Raw genomic sequence first — 20,470 nt, 5'->3', positions numbered from 1 at the left:
TAGATTCCTGAAAAATAAGCTGCAATTCAGAATTTAAAAATCTGAACTTGATTTCTAAAGTCTGTGTGCGGTGCTGAGCTTAGTTGCTCAGTTGTGTCCGACTCTTTGTGACCCCATGGACTGTAGTTCACCAGGCTCCTCTGTCCATGGGGATTCTCCAGGCAAGAACACTGGGGTGGGTTGCCATGCCCTCCTGCAAGGGATCTTCCTGACCCAGGGATCAAATCAAGCTCTCCCACATTGCAGGCGGATTCTTTACTGTCTGAGTCACCAGGAAGCCATAAAGTCTATAACATGTTTGTATTCATATCTAGTAATTTTCCTCATTTTCTATATATGTATTTGTGGAGAATGGCTATTGAAACCTTGGGACTTCCCAGGTGGCCCAGTAAAGAATACAACTGCCAATGCAAGAGACTCGGGTTTGATCTCTGAGTCTGGAAGATCCCCTGGAGTAGGAAATGACAACCCACTCCAGTGTTCTTACCTGGAAAATTTCATGGACAGAGGAACCTGACTGGCTACAGTCTACGGGGTCACAAAGAGTCAGACACCACTGAGGGACTGAGCACACACACAGAAATCTTAGCAGCATTCCACAGATAATTACTTTGTACTGTGCTAGGTGCTAAGGCTCCCACACTGAGCAAAGCACACACAGAACCAGCCCTCCAGTCGCCTGGTGGGAGCTTCTTTCAGAGAAGCAAACAGGCAGTGCTGGTATAGATGAGTGAGTGCTGGGCAGAGTGTATATGTGGCCGGGTACGGGGGTACATAGCCCAGACACATCTGAGTTAGTCATTAATACTGCCTACTGACATCCAATCTGAGACCTGATGGGTGAGGCAGGTGGAGGTTGGAGGGAGGGGAACAAGTGTTTCTGACACAGGAAATTGCTGGACCCAGAAGTGAAGGAGCACTTGGTGAGCTGAGCAAAGGGTATTGTAACTAGATTGTAGAATGGGAGAGGTAGGGCAAGGGAGGAGAGGGGAACCTGAGAAGGAAATGTGAAGCCTGAGCTTTATCTTAACACCAGCCAGAGTTCTCTGAAAAGGACTTTCAGCAGATGACTCAAGATCTGTGTTACAGAAAGATATCTAAAACAGAAGTTGTACATGTTTTATAAGTTCAGTTTATTCACTTTTAGAGGTCCTCTGAACATTTGTAACATCAATAGCAGGGACAAAAAGCAGTAGCCAGCTAATTGCTATTTTAAGACTTTATTAGTAAAGAGTTGGTAGAAATTCTTTTCCACAATCTCATGCAAGAGATCAATGATGCTATCAGTGACCACTTTAAATCTCATCTGCTAATTTGAAAGGTAAAACTAAGAAGAACATGGGGAAAAATAAAATTTGTGTTGGAGACTAGATGGGGCTATATGTAGGGACCCTGGTAGAAAATATTTTACAAGTGAAGTGATGTTATTCCAACTTAGTTTTAACACATTTGGATTTTTGTTACAGCGAGGGTTCCTCAGGTTTCAGGCATTACCATATAAAGGAAACAATGACATCTCCAAAGAAGTATTATCTGGCAGAAAAACATGCTTTTGGTTCAATTCCTGAGATTATTGAATATCATAAGCACAATGCAGCAGGTAAGTGAGCTGTTAAAACCTATTTCAAATATGATTAGAATAATTAGACATTGTGATGAGTTCTTCCTTGAGCAATTTTATATTGTAATTAGTTGTAGAATGTCATTGATTTAAAATGATTGCATATTAAGGAAATGATATATACAAAGAAAAATCAGAAATAATGACTAAAGAAGTACAGTCTTGACCTTTAAATGCAAGTTATTCTTGTTGTAGGTGGCAAATGTTCACATTTTTGTGATTTATACCCTTGGTGCTGACAAACACTCTTTGCTTGACCAAACTTTAGGCTCTGGAACCATCTCCTAGGTCCATCAGTACATTTTCTTATAAAGTCCAATTTTAGCAATAACCCTGCTATGTCAGTTTAACCAGAACCTCTTACCCTTGAGATCTGATATATATCTAAGCACCTTCAATATCTGATTGAGTTCCTCATCTCCAGTCATCCCCTGGGTGATTGTCAGGCATCCTGGCTTATCTTCAGCGAGAATAATCTTGTTGCAAGATTCCTGCTAGATTGGCTTAGCTAGAACCATCCCCACTCCTCCCTCCACTGGTGTTTCTTGTAGTAATTTTCACCCACTGAACCCCACTCTTCTCCTTGGCTGTAAGCTTTCGCTTGCCCATGCTGTATTTGGAGTTGAGTCCGTCTCTCTCCCCTATTCTAAAATCCCATTGCTGTGGTCCCAATACCTGTCACAGTGGTGCTGAATGAAGCCTGCCGAACCATCTGTCTGTGACAGTGTCATTGAATTTTTTTTTTTCCTTTAACAGTACCAGACTAAAATTCAACATATGTCTGTGTCAGAGTTGTCACAGAAGCCACCAGATGAACAGCTTGGGTTTAGGTCTGTGTTAGAGGCTTCTAGAGACTAGAGTAATAGTGTCCCAGACAAGTTCCTCATCTTCCTGAATCTCTGCTACACTTGCCACTGAATGGGAATAAACCAAACAGCAAAAACAAAACCAGAGGCCACAGTTTTGCCCATTGAGGCTCCACAGGATGAAACAGAGAGGTTTCTAGCTTTTGACTTCAAAGGTCTAACTGAGTAGAGGTTAGCTAAGCATCCAACCCAATTTATGGAAAATTAACTTTGGATATCTTATTGAAGGCTTTTGCCAAGACTGTTGCTATTTGACTCTCTTTACTTTTCTCAGATAAATGATAGAAACAGTTATTGAAATATAATTTACAAAGTTCATCTGTATGATATGTTCATAAATTAGTAATTTACAGAGTTGTGTCAACTGTCACCATAATCTAAGGTCATTTTTACTACCCCCCACAAAGAAATCTTGAACCCATTAATAGTCACCACCTAAAGGGAATGACAACCCACTCCAGTATTCTTGCCTGGAGAATCCCATGGACAGAGGAGACTGGTGGGCTATAGTCCACAGGGTCGCAAAGAGTCGGACACGACTGAGCGACTTCACTTCACTTCACTTCAACCCACTCCACCAGTCCAGCTCTAGGCAACCACTAGTCTACTTTCTCTCTCTACAGATTTGCCTGTTCTGGATTTTTCATGTAAATGGAATCATACAATATGTGGTCTATTGTGACTAACTTCTCTGAGTATAGTATGTCAGAGCCTCTATAAGTACTCTATTCCTTTCCGCTGATGAATAATCATCCATTGTGTGGATTTGTTTATCCGTTTGGTGTCATTCATTAGTTGATGGACATTCGGGTTGTCTCCACCTTTTGGCTGTTTTCAGTTGTGCTGCTATGAACATATGTGTACAAGTTTTTGCCTGGGAACATGTTGCATTTTTCTTGGGTACTTACCTAAGAATGGATTTGCTAGATCATATAGCAACTCTGTGTTTAATATTGATGAACAAATTTCATATCAACTTACCCCCAAAGAACTGTTTTTAATCTTTTATTCTATTATTTTTCAGTGTTCACATTCCCCCATTTCTGTTTGTTCTTGTGTGAATTTTATTCTTCATCATTATCTCAGTTAATTCATTTCAGAAACATGTATTAAATGCCTACTGCATACCAGTAGCTATGTCAGGCTGTCGGGAGACTATGGTGAACTAGATGTTATTAATCTCACCATCTGGTGGGAGAGACAGAGAAGTACATGAGAATATTAAATTACTATGAGATATGGTATACTAGAGAAAACACATTGTGCTACAAGGTATCTATAGGTGAAATACCTGGGATTTCTTATTTAGTACTTAAGCAACTTAAGTTAAAGGATTTAAGGTACATCTCTGATTTCCAGTAGCTGGTATTCCCAATTGTTAATGTTGTAGAGTCCAATTTTTTGTTTTTTTCTCTACTAAATGCTTTATTTTTTAAATTTATTTTTTAATTGAAGGATAATTGCTTTACAGAATTTTGTTGGTTTCTGCCAAACATCAGCATGAATCAGCCATAGGTATACATATGTCCCTTCCCTCTTGAACCTCCCTCCCATCTCCCTCCTTATAGAGTCCAGTTTTTATGCTGAGATTACAAAGACAGAGTTATGTCAGGTGAATCACTTTAATTTTTAGTAGACTACTGTAGTTCCCTTTTATAATTCAAATCATACTGGGAAAGAACATGATACAATAATTGATACTAATTTTTGGAAACTAACTTTAAACATCCTTTAAAGTGTTTGCAAAGACAGTATGCTAGCATGGTGCCTGATAAACACTGCATTAAAAAAAATAATGTTGAATGAATAAAAACATATGTATATTTAAAAAATATGAAATTGTCAACTCAGTAGTGAAACCAAGTAGAACCCTGTGGGGCCTTCCTGGGTACAAAAACCCCTGTGTGTTTCCCATTTCTTGTTTGTTTAAAAAAAAAAAAAGCCTCCCCTGAAATCCCAAGGACAGGCTCAAGCAGTTCATGATTAGAGTTACCGGACTCCTAGTTCCTCCTGAAAGTATATAGATAACAATCTGATGCATACCTTTGAGTTGCTCTGAAGAAACTAAGACCCCCATCCAGGTGCAGGAAGGTGACTGCCTGCTGACCACTAGCAGGTAGACCCCAGACTGGTTGGAACTAGAAGGCTGATGACTGAGATTCCTGAAACATCACGCTGTTACCTACCACCAGTCAGTAGAAGGTCCATGAACTAATCACTCATCAGATGATCCCCTCCCACAGCACTGTCTTTAAAACCCTTGTTGAAAGGCTTTTGGGGAGTTTGAGTCTTTTGAGTACAAGCCACACATTCTCCTTGCTCGGCCCTGCAATAAACCTTTATCTGCTCCGAACTCTGACATTTTGGTTTGTTTGGCCTCACTGTGCACCCGGCACACAGACTTGCTTTTGACAACGTAGGATCATCTTCCTTCCTTCCTTTACTTTTTGCCAGCATATAGCACAGGAGAAGGAAATGGCAACCCACTCCAGTGTTCTTGCCTGGAGAATCCCAGGAATGGGGGAGCCTGGTGGGCTGCCGTCTCTGGGGTTACACAGAGTCGGACCCTACTGAAGTGACTTAGCAGCAGCAGCACAGGGCTGTATGTACATACAGAAGATGAGCAGTAAGTGAATAAAGGAATGAATTTTGTGGTGAATTTCTAGTTTAGTGTTTTACTGTGCGGAATGATTCAGAGTGAATTCAGTTGCAATACTTTTCTTTGATTTCTAGGACTTGTCACAAGGCTGCGGTACCCAGTTAGCACAAAGGGGAAGAATGCACCAACTACTGCAGGATTCAGCTACGGTAACTCCTTTTGTAGTTGTGTGGGTAATTTTTCTTGGAAAGAACCCATTATCACAAGGCCAGTTTAGATGCGTAGGATTGCACATAGTGGAGCTGTCTTTGTAGTCTGAAATGTTAGATGATTATACTTAATAGCTGTAGTAACCCTAAGTTTTCTGTTTTCATCATTATTCATTATATGGCAAAAAAACAAAAAACAAAAACAAAACCTGCCTGTTTATGAAAAAGAAGCATTACCATGTTACTTCTAAATTATATCAAAGTCTTCCTGGTTCTCACCGGGCTTGGTTGGCTACTCACAGGAATGTAAAGATGGAGGTTAGTAGAGAAGAGATCCAACTTGATTGTCTTTGTGCTACTGGTGAAAGCCTTTCAAACAGGTTAAACTCTTTCCAACTTGATGGACTTGAAAAAAAAAAAACCTGAAGGAGAAGAATGGTAAAGGAGGAGGTATTTGTTTAAAAAAAAAAAAAAGAGCACCTTTAATTTTCAGCTCCATTATTAGCTGATTATGCAGCATCTTCTTTCCTTCAGTTCACTCTGCTTTTATTGTGACAGCTGAGAATGGGTCCATCGTCCTAGAGAGTAGAAAGCCACCTTCTGTAGTTTACATGCAGGTTGCAAGTCTGCTCTCTGTTTTACCAGTAATAGTATTAATTGTATAATTTTTAGATTGACGTCGGTTATAGTTTGTTTCTCACTGATTTCTACTGTGTTCTCCTGCTTAAACTTTAACCACTTTCTCCTTCTGTCTCACAGAAAAATGGGAGATTAACCCTTCAGAGCTGACCTTTATGAGGGAGTTGGGGAGTGGACTGTTCGGAGTGGTGAGGCTCGGCAAGTGGCGAGCTCAGTACAAAGTAGCCATCAAAGCTATTCGGGAAGGTGCCATGTGTGAGGAAGACTTCATAGAAGAAGCTAAAGTGATGATGTAAGTTTCTGTGTTTTTTTCTGGTTCCCCTTTCTGTATTCAGAAGTGGCCCCTCGCCAGCTAACAGCCCTGGTGGTTTCTTTCTCTGCAGTAACTCTCTGTATGCTTAACTTCCCTCCCAGGAAACTGACACACCCGAAGTTAGTACAACTTTATGGTGTATGCACGCAGCAGAAACCCATTTACATTGTTACTGAGTTCATGGAGAGGGGATGCCTTCTGAATTTCCTCCGGCAGAGACAAGGCCATTTCAGTAGAGATATTCTACTGAGCATGTGTCAAGATGTGTGTGAAGGGATGGAGTACCTGGAGAGAAACAGCTTCATCCACAGAGACCTGGTAATCATACCACCTGCTTCCCTGTCACTGGCCAAATTCCTTTGTAATCTGGGTCAGCAGTTCAGTTCAGTTCAGTCGCTCAGTTGTGCCTGACCCTTTGTGACCCCATGGACTGTAGCATGCCAGGCTTCCCTGTCCATCATCAATTCCTGGAGCTTGCTCAAACTCATGTCCATCGAGTCTGTGATGCCATCCAACCATCTCATCCCCTGTCGTCCCCTTCTCCTCCCGCCTTCAGTCTCTCCCAGCATCAGGGTCTTTTCCAATGAGTCAGTTCTTCGCATCAGGTGGCCAAAGTATTGGCGTTTCAGCTTCAACATAAGTCCTACCAATGAATATTCAGGACTGATTTCCTTTAGGATTGACTGGTTGGATCTCCTTGCAGTCCAAGGGACTCTCAAGAGTCTTCTCCAACACCACAATTCAAAAGCATCATTTCTTTGGTGCTTAGCTTTTTTATAGTCCAACTCTGACATCAATACATGACTACTGGAAAAACAATAGCTTTGACTAGTCTACTGGAAAAACCATAGCTTTGTCAGCAGACAAGCAATGATTTATTCATACCCAAGTTTTGTTCTCAACAGTATTTCCCCATTATTTTTAAATGTGATAAATTTAACTTGCCCGATAGTTTTAACAGAAAGATCTTATTAAATCTAATACATGTAGTACATATAGTTACAGTGGTCTTATTTCCAATTAATAACCCTCCATTGATATTTGATCTTCACAAGAATCTCATGAGGTAGCCAGTGATAACAGATTTTCTGAGCACCATTGTCTTATATAGGGAAATTAGCATCAGAGAAGTGAGATAATTTGCATATGGTGATAAATGGGTAAGTTAAGGGTTGACTCATCTTTTGACTTAATACGAAGGTCTTTTCTAGACTAGAAGCAGAAACTATTATATAACAAAAATCCTTCGGTTCATTTTCTTCATTGGGAAGAGATGGAGGGCCATGTTAATAACTCCAGAAAATATCAGTAATCTTTTACTGGTTCTAAATTATTATGATAGAGACACTTCTTGATTTTCCTCTGTCTTATTCTGTCTCCCTTTCTCCTCCATTCTTTTTTCTTTCTCTTTTTCTTCTCTGCCTATTATTGCCCAGTGTGTCTATTTTCAGTATGTTGGTAGAACTGTTAGTTCCTGTTAAAGTAGTACTTTGGACACCTCATGCGAAGAGTTGACTCACTGGAGAAGACTCTGATGCTGGGAGGGATTGGGGGCAGGAGGAGAAGGGGACGACAGAGGATGAGATGGCTGCATGGCATCACCAATTCGTTGGATGTGAGTTTGGGTGAACTCCGGGAGTTGGTGATGGACAGAGAGGCCTGGTGTGCTGCGATTCATGGGGTCACAAAGAGTCAGACACGACTGAGCGACTGAACTGAAACTGAAAGTATACAACACTCTATTATTAACTGTAGTAATCATGCTATGTCTTAGATACTCAGAACTTATAACTGAAAGTTTGTACCCTTTGACCAACATCTCTTATTTCCCCTATCCCCTAACCCCTGGCAGTCACCAGTATACTCTCTCTTTATACAAGTTCTGTTCTTTTTAACCCCCGCTTAGATTCCATGTATAAGGGATACCATACAGTGTTTGTCTTTCTCTGACTGACCTTTTTCACTTGACATAGTTTATTCCAGATTCATCCACGTTGTTGCAACTGATGGGATTTCCTTCTTTTTTATGGTTGAATAATGTTCCATTCTGCATGCCTGTATGTGTATATTTATATACGTGTGTATATATATATATAAAAGCAGAGACATTACTTTGCCGACTAAGGTCCGTCTAGTCAAGGCTATGGTTTTTCCAGTAGTCATGTATGGATGTGAGAGTTGGACTGTGAAGAAGGCTGAGCACCAAAGAATTGATGCTTTTGAACTGTGGTGTTGGAGAAGACTCTTGAGAGTCCCTTGGACTGCAAGGAGATCCAACCTGTCCATTCTGAAGGAGATCAGCCCTGGGATTTCTTTGGAAGAAATGATGCTAAAGCTGAAACTCCAGTACTTTGGCCACCTCATGGGAAGAGTTGACTCATTGGAAAAGACTTTGATGCTGGAAGGGATTGGGGGCAGGAGGAGAAGGGGATGACCGAGGATGAGATGGCTGGATGGCATCACTGACTCGATGGACGTGAGTCTGAGTGAACTCCAGGAGTTGGTGATGGACAGGGAGGCCTGGCGTGCTGCAATTCATGGGGTTGCAAAGAGTTGGACACGACTGAGAGACTGAACTGAACTGATGCATGTATATATGTACACACAGGTGTACACACACACACACACACATACTACACATGCATGCAGAATGGATGTATATATACATACACACACATACACACACACATACACACACACACACCCCACATTGTCTTTATTCATTCACCCACTGATGGACACTTACATTGTTAGCATATCTTGACTGTTGTAAATAGTGTTGCTCTGTATACGGGAGTGCAGATATTCCTTTAAGACACTAATTTTGTTTCCTTTGGATATGTACTCATAAGTGGGATTGCTGGTTCACATGGTAGTTCTATTTTTAATGTCTTGAGGATCCTCCATACTGCTTTCCATAGTGGCTGTACCAATTTGCATTTCCACCAACAGCATACAAATATCCCTCTTTTTCTACCTTTTATATTTCTTGCTAGTGTTTGTCATCTTGTGTTTTTGTTGGAGTAATTCTAATAGGTGTGAAGTGATATCTCATTGTAGTTTTGATTTGCATTCCCCTGATGGTTTGTGGCGTCAAGCCCCTTTTCGTATATATATTGACCATTTGTGTGTCTTGTGTTTTGTTTGCTGTGCCTTGTGGCATGCAGGATATTAGTTCCCTGACCAGGGATTGAATCCGTGCTCCCTCCAGTGGAAGTGCAGAGTCCTAGCCAGTGGACCACCAGGGAATTCCCTGTGTGTCTTTGTGGATGAAATATGTATTCTGTCCTTTGCCCATTTTTCAGTCAGATATTTGCTTTTTTTTTTTTGCTATTGAGTTGAATGAGTTCCTTATTTATTTTAGATATTAACACTTTATCAGAGGAATGGTTTACAAACATTTTTTCCCATTCTGTGGTTTGCCTTTTCATTCTGTTGATTGTTTCCTTTGTTGTGAAAAAACTTTTCATTTTGGTGTAGCCCTAGTTAGTTTATTTGTGCTTTTGTTGCCCATGCTTTGGTGTCATATCCAAAAGTTAATTTTGTGTATGGTGTAAGGTTAGGGTCCAGGTTCATTATTTTGCATATGGATATTTGAATTTCCCAGCACCATTTATGGGAGAGATTATCCTTTCCCTATTGTGTGTTCTTGGTGCCCATGTTAAAGATTATTTAACCATACATGTGTGGGTTTAGTTCCAGTTTCTCTGTTTCTGTTCCGTTGGCCTATGTTTCTCTTTTTGTGCCTGTACCATACTGTTTTGATTATTATATTTCTGTAATCTGGTTCAAAATCAGGAAGTGTGATGCCTCCAGCTTTATTATTTTTCAAGATTCTTCTGGCTAGTCAAGATCTTTTGTAGTTCCATATGGATTTTAGGATTATTTTTTATATTTCTATGAAAAATGCAGTAGAATGTTGATAGGGTTGCATTTCATCCATAGATAATTTTAGGTAGTATGGGCATTTTGTTAGTATTAATTCTTCCACTCTGTGAACACGGGCCATCTTGCCACTTAATTGTGTCTTCTTCAGTTTCTTTCATCAGTCTTATAGTTGTCAATGTACAGGTCTTTCACCCCCTTGGTTAAATTTATTCCTACATATGTTAATGTTTTTTGTACTATTGAAATTCACTTGGTTTCTTAATTTCTCTCAGTTCATTGTTAGTGTATAGAAACAAAACTGATTTTTCTGTTTATTTTGTATCCAACTTTACTGAATTCTTTTTTTTTTTTTTAACAGTTTTTTAGTGGAGTCTTTATAGTTTTCTATATATAAGATCATGTCATCTGCAAACAGCAACAGTCTTACTTTTCTATTCTAGTTTGGATGCCTTTTATTTTCTTTTCTCATCTTGTTCTGGCTAGGACTCCCAAGTACTGTGTTGAAAAGAAGTGACAAGAGTGGGCATCCTTGTCTTGTTCTGGATCTTGAAGAAAATGCTTTTAGCTTTTCACCATTGAGTATGTGGTTAGCTGTGAGCTTGTAATATATGTTTTTATTATGTTGAAGTATATTACTTCTATTAAGTACATTACTTCTAATTTGTTGAGAGTTTTTAATCATGAAATCAAGGGATGTTCAGTTTTGTCAAATGCTTTTTCTGTGTCTATTGAGATAATCATTTTTATCCTTCCTTCTGTTAGTGTGGTTCCTCACATTTTTTGATTTGCGTGTATTGAACTATTCTTGTATCTCAGGATTAAATACCACTGGATCATAGCATGTGATCATTTTAAATGTGCTGTTGAATTCTGTTTGCTAATATTTTGTTGAGGATCTTTATATCTGTGTTCATCAGGGATATTGGCCTATAATTTTATTTTCTTGTGTCCTTATCCTGCTTTGGTGTTAGGGTAATGTCAACCTTATTAAATAAGATTGGAAGTGCACCTTTTAAAAAATTTTTGGAAGAGCTAGAGAACTCAAATTTGATGTTAAGTCTTCTTTAAATGTTTGATAGAATTCACCAGTGCAATCATTTAGCCCTGGGCTTTTCTTTCACAAAACTTAAAAAATTTATTTTGGCTATGCTGGTCTTCATTGCTACCCATGGCCTTCTGTAACTGTGGTGACTAGAGAGTCTGTTCTAGTTCCAGTGCATGGGCTTCTCATTGCAGTGGTTTCTGTTGTTGCAGAGCGTGGGCTTTAGGGCACGCGGGCTTTAGTAGTTGCTGTGCAGGGGCTTTAGAGCACAGACTCGGCACGTGTGGCACATGGGCTCCACTGCTTATGGCGTGTGGGATCTTCTTGGACCAGGGATTGAACCCATGCCCCCTGCATTGGCAGGCGGATTCCCAGTCACTGGACAAAACTTTTAAAGACTACATTTTATGATAGGGGCAAAGGACTTTTCAAATTTGAAGATGTGGAAAGGTGGTGGGGTGGGGTGGGGGTTAGGGGGCTTCCCTGGTTAAGAATCTGTCTTGCGGTACAGTGGACACTGGTTTGATCCTTGGTCCTGGAAGATCCCACATATTGCAGAGTAACTAAGCTTGAGTTCTGCAACTACTGAGCCCATGCTCTGGAGCTTGCGAGTTGCAACTATTGAGCCCAAGAGCCCTAGAGTCTTAGAGTCCCGCAACAGAAGCCACTGCAATAGGAAGCCTGTGCACCACCAACTAGAGAGTACTCCCCACTTGCTGCAATAGAGAAAACCCATGCACAGCAACGAAGACCCAGTGCAGCCAATAAATGAATAAATAAAAAATTTTAAAGGCAGATGTGATCTGTGTAGCATTACTTATTGTTATTATTATGTGCAGTGATGATAAAGAACATCTCTTTGTCATATTGAAACTTGTGAACTTAGCACCTTCCTCTTTCTTACACTTGTAAAACTGATGGAAATCTGTAGTCTCCGTGGGTATGACAGAGTACACCTCTTTATACACACATCTTGGTGAAGGCAATTCTGATACGTTTGTGCCTGTGATACTGACATCAGTAGGGTATGTTTTTGTCATCCCTAAAAGATTTTGATGGTCTGTCTCCTGGGTGAGGAGTCCTGGTGACCATCATGTAAAGGCACTGTAGGGTATCTTTACAGGAAGATGGAGATAACCCAGAGAATGGGCATTAAGTAATACTTTTAAAGAAACATTTAAAACACATTCAACAGGAAATAACCTCATTCTGAAGCATCAGGAAGAAAAATACATTTTTACCCTATGGCTTTAGCATTTTAAATGATTGTCATCATGTCCTCCCTCTGAGGGATACTATGTGTTATTCCAAACTATTTTCTTGAACCTTGTAACCTTAAAGAATGGGCAAGAAAATTTAAATAATCTAGAACTGTATTTGTCGTAAGTGAAAAAGCAAACTATATTATGCAGGGCTGTTCTTTTGACTGTTTGGGGTAGGGAAGACCAATCATTGAGCAAAACCACTGGGTGAAAGATTTTTCACCCATCACTGTGGTGGTTTTGTGTTATATAGCTCACCTAGTAAGAACCTGAATTAAGGACCTTAAGAGGTGTTGTGACTATCAGTAAGAAAATCAGGTAATTTAATAAGAATAGCAAAAAGCTGATTGACCCTTCTGTTAGTCATTAGTGGCGACAGTTGGCAAAGATTATGTAATAGTGCCTTGTTTGCACATGAGACTTTTGACCTGTCTTTCTATCCATTCTTTCACATATATGTTGAAGACATTTCCATAGGGGTAAAAAAAATTTCATGTAAGACACCTCTGCAAATGTTGACTGGCTTACAGTAAATTTAACATGCACAGAGCTTATATTTTTCTATTTTTATTGAACTTTTACACTAATATACCATTTTAATGTTGTTTTCCAGGCTGCCAGAAATTGTCTAGTAAATGAGGCAGGAATTGTGAAAGTGTCTGATTTCGGAATGGCTAGGTAAGTCTGCGTATATGTGACCATTTTCTCTAAATTTGGGATGAAATTAAGGCTGTGGCCTTTCCCTTGACCTTTTCTTTGCAGTTTGTGTCAACTTCTTCCTCTAAAGCCTATTTAAGAACTCTTCTGAAATATCTTTTGCTCCATTAGCAAAGCATTAGAAGTATGCATCATTTTTGTACAGATCGATTTTTCTGCTTCTTAAGTATTTTTGATATAAGGTTAGAAAATAAATTAGATAATCTATATTTTTAAAAAATTATTTGCTGAATTTGTCTTTTTATTGTTAGCTTTGATTTTTTCTCAGCTAAACTGTTGAGAAATTATGATTACTTAGTGCTTCATTTGGAGAAGGCAGTGGCAACCCACTCTAGTACTCTTGCCTGGAAAATCTCATTGAATTTCCCTGGTAGGCTGCAGTCCATGGGGTCGCTAAGATTCGGACACGACTGAGCAACTTCACTTTCACTTTTCACTTTCCTGCATTGGAGAAGGAAATGGCAACCCAATCCAGTGTTCTTGCCTGGAGAATCCCAGGGATAGGGGAGCCTGGTGGGCTGCCGTCTATGGGGTCGCACAGAGTCAAATATGACTGAAGCGACTTAGCAGCAGCAGCAGCAGTACTTCATTATGTGGCTTTAGTTGATGTTCACATTAGTTCATAAAATTGATACGCATGGAAATAATCTGTACTGATAAAGCGAAAAGGAAATCCTGTTAGCCATCCTGAGATAAAGATAAATGTATTAATAACAGTACTGTATACATTGTGTTAATCATTGTTAACCATTCTCTCCACTAGGTGGTAGTATAGCCTGTTAAATATACAGCTTTCTTTTCTCCCTGGTGAGGATTTAATTTCTAGAATCTTTTGTTTTGATAGAAATGTGTTTGGGGTACAGTTTTTAGAATAACCAAATCTGTAGTGTTTTTATTCTCCTAATTTTTAAAATTTTAGTAGTGTGTTATAAAAGACCTTTAAAAAGTATTTCATTTGTCCTTTCTTTCCCTCCTTCCTTCTTTTCATTCATTCATCTGTACGTGTGTGAGTGCTAAGTCACTTCAGTCCTGTCCGACTCTTTGCGACCCTGTGGACTGGAGCCTGCCAAGCTCCTCTGTCCATGGAATTCTCCAGGCATCTGTACCTCCATCCATAAAAAAATTAGGTGCCTGTGCTGCGCTAGGCACAACATTAGAGATTGAAGCCTAGCAGAGGCTAAGACATTTGAGTCCCTGCCCACGTGCAGCTTTAATTCAGGAGGAGAGAGAAGCATAAGACCTCAGAAGCACTAAGAGGGGGAAACAACAGAGTGAGGTACCAGCACAGGGGTTCACAAACATCAGCCTCCGGGCCACATCTGACCTGACACCTCTGTTTGTACAACCTGAGCCACCCACGGTGTTCACATTTTTTAATGGTCTGAAGAAAACTTAAAAAAATGTTATGACATGTGAAAATGATCTGAAAGTCCAATATCAGTGTCCATAAATATGATATTATTAGGACATAGACTCGTCTGACTGCTTTCACTCGACAAAGGCCTGCAAACCTGAAATATTCATGATCTTGCCTTTTACAGAAAACATTCGCCAACCCTTGTGATAGTGATAAGCTGGGGTTCGTGGGGTGGTGGGTGCTGAGTGATGTGTGGGGTGGGGTGATGGTTACTTTTATAGGTCTGTTGCTCTGGAAGGCTCTTTGAGACCAGGATATTTGGAAAGGGACTCAAAAGGTAGGCAGTAGTCAATTAGGTGAAAAATCTGACTGTAAAATAATCCAGGTGGTAAGGAACAGTGAGTGCAAAAATTTGAAATTAGGGATGAGTTTGGCCTGCTCAGGAGTCAAAAGAGGGTCAGGGTGGTTGGCCCACGGCCGGCGTGAGGAACAGTTATAAAGCAGGTAAAGCCAGGTCATGCAGCCAGGTCTCTCTCCTAAGGCAACTCAAGCCAAGGGAGGTTTGAAAGCCATTACTGTCAGAAATGGGACCAGAACTGCCGACTCTCAGAAAGTAATGACCCAGTGCTCTTTGTTTTCATTCTGTGAAGACATTCTGTATCTGCCAGGAAGATCTCCAATTTCATGCTTGATTTTCGTATATGTCAGGCTTTCAGAAAAACCTGTGCTTTTGCATCAGTCCCTCTAAAACAGTGGTCCCCAAGCTTTTGGGCACCAGGGACTACTTTCATGGAAGAAAATTTTCCCATGGACCCAGGGGTGGGGGATGGTTTCAGGATGATTCAAGCACATTATATTTATTGTGCATTTTATTTCTATTAGTATTACATCAATTCCAGCTCAGATCATCAGGCATTAGATCTTAGAGGTTGGGAATCCCTGCTTCTAAAACACTCATTCCACACTCAATTCAAACTCTCCTGACAGGCACCCATGGTGGCATTGTCACCATCTTTGTCTATACAGCAAGGGAAGTTTGTGCAAGTATTTGAATATTTTCCCATGGAGCTTGTATAAGTTAACTTTATATGTCCCTGTACTTCATAAACACCTTCCTCTTGCAAATACATACTGAACACATAAAAAGGGCTGAAGAACCCAGGTTTACCATCCCAATTAAGGATCCTCCCCAGGGGTAACTGGTGTTACCAGCTTGTGTGTGTCTTTCCGGAAGGACATAAGTATACTCCCATGGAATAATTACATGGTATTGTTTTGAGTGTGTATGTATAGAGGAGGGATGTTGTGGTATATACACCACAGTGTACAGACATCATTTTGCTCTTCTTATTTGCTATAGTTTTAAGTGGTGCTCTGTGGAATCATGGGGGCAAAAGCACATGTTCCAGGCTCTTTGCACCACTTCCTTAGAGCAGCTCTGCTTTAGATGTTTTATAAATGCAACCTTTGGGTAGAACTTGGTTTATAGGACATAATTGCTTATTTAAGAAAAAGGTTGCAAGCTTTTATTGTGTGCTGCCTCCACTGCCTTATAAAAAAGAAAAACATAAAAGTGAAAGTGCAGATAGAATGTTACACCGTTTCCATCTCAAGCACTCAGAGGAAGACAACAATCGCAGAGGCGTGGCTGCAGAGGCAAGCAGCTTCAACCGGATGCTTGTTGGACTTCAATCAACTGTGTTTTGATTCTGGGGTGGGCGGCGGGGGTGGGGGTAGGGGCGTAATAAAGAACCTGTACAAAATAGAGATCATAACTCACTGTCTTACCCTAGGTATGTCCTGGATGATCAGTACACGAGTTCTTCTGGTGCTAAATTTCCTGTGAAGTGGTGTCCGCCTGAGGTGTTTAATTACAGCCGCTTTAGCAGCAAATCAGATGTCTGGTCATTTGGTAAGACTCACGCTCCATTTCTCCTCAACTCTGCCCTAAAGAGGAAGTGGGTGCATTGTTTGGCAATCCTTCTCGTCTTCCAGGTGTCTTAATGTGGGAAGTATTCACTGAAGGCAGAATGCCCTTTGAGAAAAACACCAACTATGAAGTGGTAACCATGGTTACCCGCGGCCACCGACTGCACCAGCCAAAACTGGCCTCCAGATATGTATACGAGGTGATGCTGAGATGTTGGCAGGAGGTATTACATTTTTGGGGTGCTTTCTTCCTCAGTCTCTAAAGCATTCAGGGATCTGGGCTTGGTAGATTTTAATTTAATGTGTGGTCATTATAGCCTAGTGCATGCTTTACATGATTTCAGACTCTTAAGTAGGAAGCTGCTCTTCTCAACTCGGTCTGAGTAACAGGAAGAAGATGTGAAGATGAGGAAAACACTAATAATAAGATAGCCAATTCAGGCTGCCCCTTCCCTCCCAAGTGGGCATCCTGCCGTGGTTGCCTGAGTTGGGGACTCTGGGAACAAACCTGGAGAAGTAGCTCTTCTTTCAGTGGCCCTCTGGTGTTACTGAAATATATACTCTTTCGCCAGAGAGGATTTTTTTCTCCAAGCCTCAAATTCCTCAGGTCTCTTTACTCGTAGTCTTTGGAAGCTTTGCTTCTCCATGTGTTGAAATGTTACCTCATAGAAGAGACTGGCTTCCCTGGTGGCTCAGTGGTGAAGAATCTCCCTGCTAATGCAGGCGACGTGGGTTTGATCCCTGGGTCGGGAAGACCCCTTGGTGAAGGAGATGAGAACCCACTCTAGTGTTCTTGCCTGAAGAATCCCATGGAGAGAAGCCTGGCAGGCTACAGTCCATGGGGTCACAAGAGTCGGACCTGACTGACAGTTAAACAACAACAACAGAGATTAGACACGAAAGTGACTTTTGGAAGAAAGTCGCTTCAGTCGTGTCCGACTCTGTGCGACCCCATAGACAGCAGCCCACCAGGCTCCCCCGTCCCTGGGATTCTCCAGGCAAGAACACTGGAGTGGGTTGCCATTTCCTCCTCCAATGCATGAGAGTGAAAAGTGAAAGTGAAGTTGCTCAGTCGTGTCTGACTCCTAGTGACCCCATGGACGGCAGCCTACCAGGCTCCTCCGTCCATGGGATTTTCCAGGCAAGAGTACTGGAGTGGGGTGCCATTGCCTTCTCCAACAGTGACATTAGTTCACAAGTATTACGTGATAGGCACTATGCTAAGTGCTTTTGATTAGTCCTCAAAGTAACCCTGTGAAGTTTGGATACATTGACCACGGTGTGGATGGGGATACCATGTTAATGCCTGCCCAAGGCCACTTTGCCGTAGAGAAACAGAGTCCTGTCCAACTCCAAAGCCCATGCCCTCAGTCACTTGCTATCATTTGCCTCCTAAGAGCATTGATTGGGATGGGAAGAGGCCTTCTGGCCAAGAAGTGGCTCTGGCCGGGAGGGGATAGTGTGAGCAAAGATCAGGTGGTGGCACTGGATGTAGTGTGTGTACACAGGTGTGGAGACTGTTCTGCTTGAGCATAGAGCCCAGATGAGGGTTTTGTGGGAAATAAAACTGGGTAGCAAGGCCATGGGGGTGGAACAGGTCATAGAGGGCACTGCAGGGTAGCAGAACTTGATTTTACAGGTAGTTGGGATCTCTACTAGGTTCTTGAGTTGGATGCAAAAGCCGTGGGGCAGAAAGATTAGTGTAGCAGCAACACACGCAGGATCAGTGAGACCTGATGGAGAGGTATGTGTGCTCCGGTCCGGAAGCAAAGAGTCCCTCACTCTGGTACACTGTGCCGTCTGAGTTTGAGCAGTGAAAACTCATTTTGGGGATGAGTTCTGGAACCCACAGCTTCTCTTTGATTTTGAATTATAGAAACCGGAGGGAAGGCCTTCCTTTGAAGATTTGCTGCACACGATAGATGAACTAGTCGAATGTGGAGAAACTTTTGGAAGATGAGTGTTGCTGTGACCGACGGCTTCCAGATTCCAAAGCACAAGGATGAAATGGCACGTTGTGGCAGACTCTTAATTTATTTAGCACTTGGACGGGTAGATTGTTTTACTTACAAAGTGGAAACACCTGACGCATTTGCTTCATGACCAGCCGTAGCTCTGTGACTGAATCTTCTGGATTAATGGAAATGCTGGGTTAGACAAAGTGGTTAAAAGCACCCACTTTTATTCATTCCACAAGTGCTAGAGTGCCCATTGTGGGCCAGGCACTGTACCCAGGCCCCCAGAGTCAGTCCATTTCTGGGGTGTACAAGGGGTCATGTCCGCTGGTATCAATGGAAGGCCAGGGTAATTGGGAGGAGGAAGGGCGTCAGAGCTGCAGTCCAGCCACCCATCTGCCCTGTGATTTCTCAAAAATCTGGGCCAGGGTGTTGTCTAGAATGTGGGTTCTGGATGGATCAGTACCCATCTTAGGTTTTGAAACATCTGGTTTCAAGATTGCCATTAGTATTTCATTAAAACATATTTGTATGCTGTACATATTATAAATATATATAATATATAAAGTTATATATTTATAAGAAACATGAGTTGTCTTTTTTTTATTTAATTTTTATTGGGATATAGCTGATTTCATGAGTTGTCGTTTAATTGAAACATTTAATGCTGTAATACATGAGCCAACCTTCTTAGGACATGGATTGTCTTAATTCCTTTTCCCCCAGGGATAAAACATTCCCTACTGAAGAGGAATGTCTGGACCCGTCTATTGCTTGTGCCCGCTCCTTACTTGAGTAGCCATGTTTGGGGTGCCTGTCCAGTTTAAGCCCCCAGCAGGGTTTGTGTTGGGCTAAGTGGTCCTGTCCATGGTATCCACAGCTAATTGAAGTTGGATGGAAAATTGAACTGGGTTTCCCTGATGGCTCAGATGGTAAAGAATCTGCCTGCAATGCAGGAGACCTGGGTTCAATCCCTGGGTTGGGAAGATCCCCTGGAGAAGGAGATGGCAACCCACTCCAGTATTCTTGCCTGGAGAATTCCATGGACAGAGGGCCCTGGAGGGCTGTTGTCCTTGAGATCACAAAGAATTGAAAGGTCCTGTCCATGATATCCACAGCTAATTGGAGTTGTATGGAGAATTGAACTCAGCCATTCAGTTAGTCTCTGTGTCCGAAACTCTGTCCCTGGACATAAATGCTGTGAGTGGAGGTGTACTCTGGAGCAGAAGGATCAGTGATGATCAGCACAATGCCTGTCCCCACTGCCTGCAAGATGCAGGAGCAAGCCAAGTTCTGGCAGAATCCAGGAAACAGCCAGGAATAATGGAGAACATGGTGTACCAGGCTGTCTCCCAGATGGTTTTCAGGAGGCCTGCTTGGACTTGAGTTCCTGTGTCAAATAAATTTTCTATTATAGCTTCATAGTAGACCCTGTGATTGAGGTTATTTGAGTGGGTTTCTGCCCCTTATAATTTCTGACCAAGATACCATCTGAATTAGAACCTCATTTCTTCATGAGCCCAGGGAAAAGAAACACAGTCTCTATCATGAAAGCAAAGGCCATGTATTGCTCCACACAGGATTGTTGGTTTTGAAGCCATAGAAAGCCCAGGAGGACACAGGGGCTTTCTTCAGGAATTCATCTGCTCCAGGGGCCCTGGTCTTGACCCTGTTCTGTGCAGCACTGTGTGAACACTCCTTATGTAGCATTCACTCAGTAGTTCTTATGTGAAGAAGCTACTTAATGCCCGGCAGCGAGTTGTCTTGACCAGCAACATCCTATAGAACCTCCCCCAGGAATAGCTGCAGAGGCTAAACCACAGTGTTGCCAAAGAAACAGCTCACAGGAGGGCAATGCTGGGTTCAGGAGTCTACCTCTCTGGTTCCCTAAGCAAGTAACAGGTCAGAAGATGAGCCCATGGCCTCAGAATAGCACAAATACTGTTCCCTAGCTACCTGTTTCCTCTAGGACTCCTGTTGATCTTGGGACATCAAAAAGGCACCTCTGTGGTTCGTATGCTTGAAGCACTAAAATGTCTTACTCATTTATGCAGGGCCCAAAGAAACCTGTGT

At 41.6% G+C, this 20,470-nt stretch overlaps 1 protein-coding gene across 1 annotated transcript in view; it reads left to right on the top strand.

The window, feature by feature from the left end:
* The window catches only part of TEC (tec protein tyrosine kinase), a 155,303-nt gene extending 136,529 nt beyond the window's left edge, over positions 1-18,774 (top strand). Inside the window, exons 11-18 of the mRNA XM_068974837.1 lie at positions 1,467-1,600; positions 5,221-5,295; positions 6,055-6,226; positions 6,349-6,565; positions 13,053-13,117; positions 16,307-16,425; positions 16,509-16,666; positions 18,319-18,774. Coding sequence (XP_068830938.1) covers positions 1,467-1,600; positions 5,221-5,295; positions 6,055-6,226; positions 6,349-6,565; positions 13,053-13,117; positions 16,307-16,425; positions 16,509-16,666; positions 18,319-18,402 — 1,024 coding nt within the window. The 3' untranslated portion in view covers positions 18,403-18,774. The remainder of the gene's footprint in view (positions 1-1,466; positions 1,601-5,220; positions 5,296-6,054; positions 6,227-6,348; positions 6,566-13,052; positions 13,118-16,306; positions 16,426-16,508; positions 16,667-18,318) is intronic.
* The last annotated feature ends 1,696 nt before the right edge of the window (positions 18,775-20,470 follow it).

The sequence above is a fragment of the Capricornis sumatraensis genome, chromosome 7 (assembly GCF_032405125.1).
Source record: "Capricornis sumatraensis isolate serow.1 chromosome 7, serow.2, whole genome shotgun sequence".
NCBI lineage: Eukaryota > Metazoa > Chordata > Mammalia > Artiodactyla > Bovidae > Capricornis > Capricornis sumatraensis.
The sequence above is the reverse complement of the archived record's forward strand: the minus strand, read 5'-3'. Positions and strand labels throughout refer to the sequence as shown.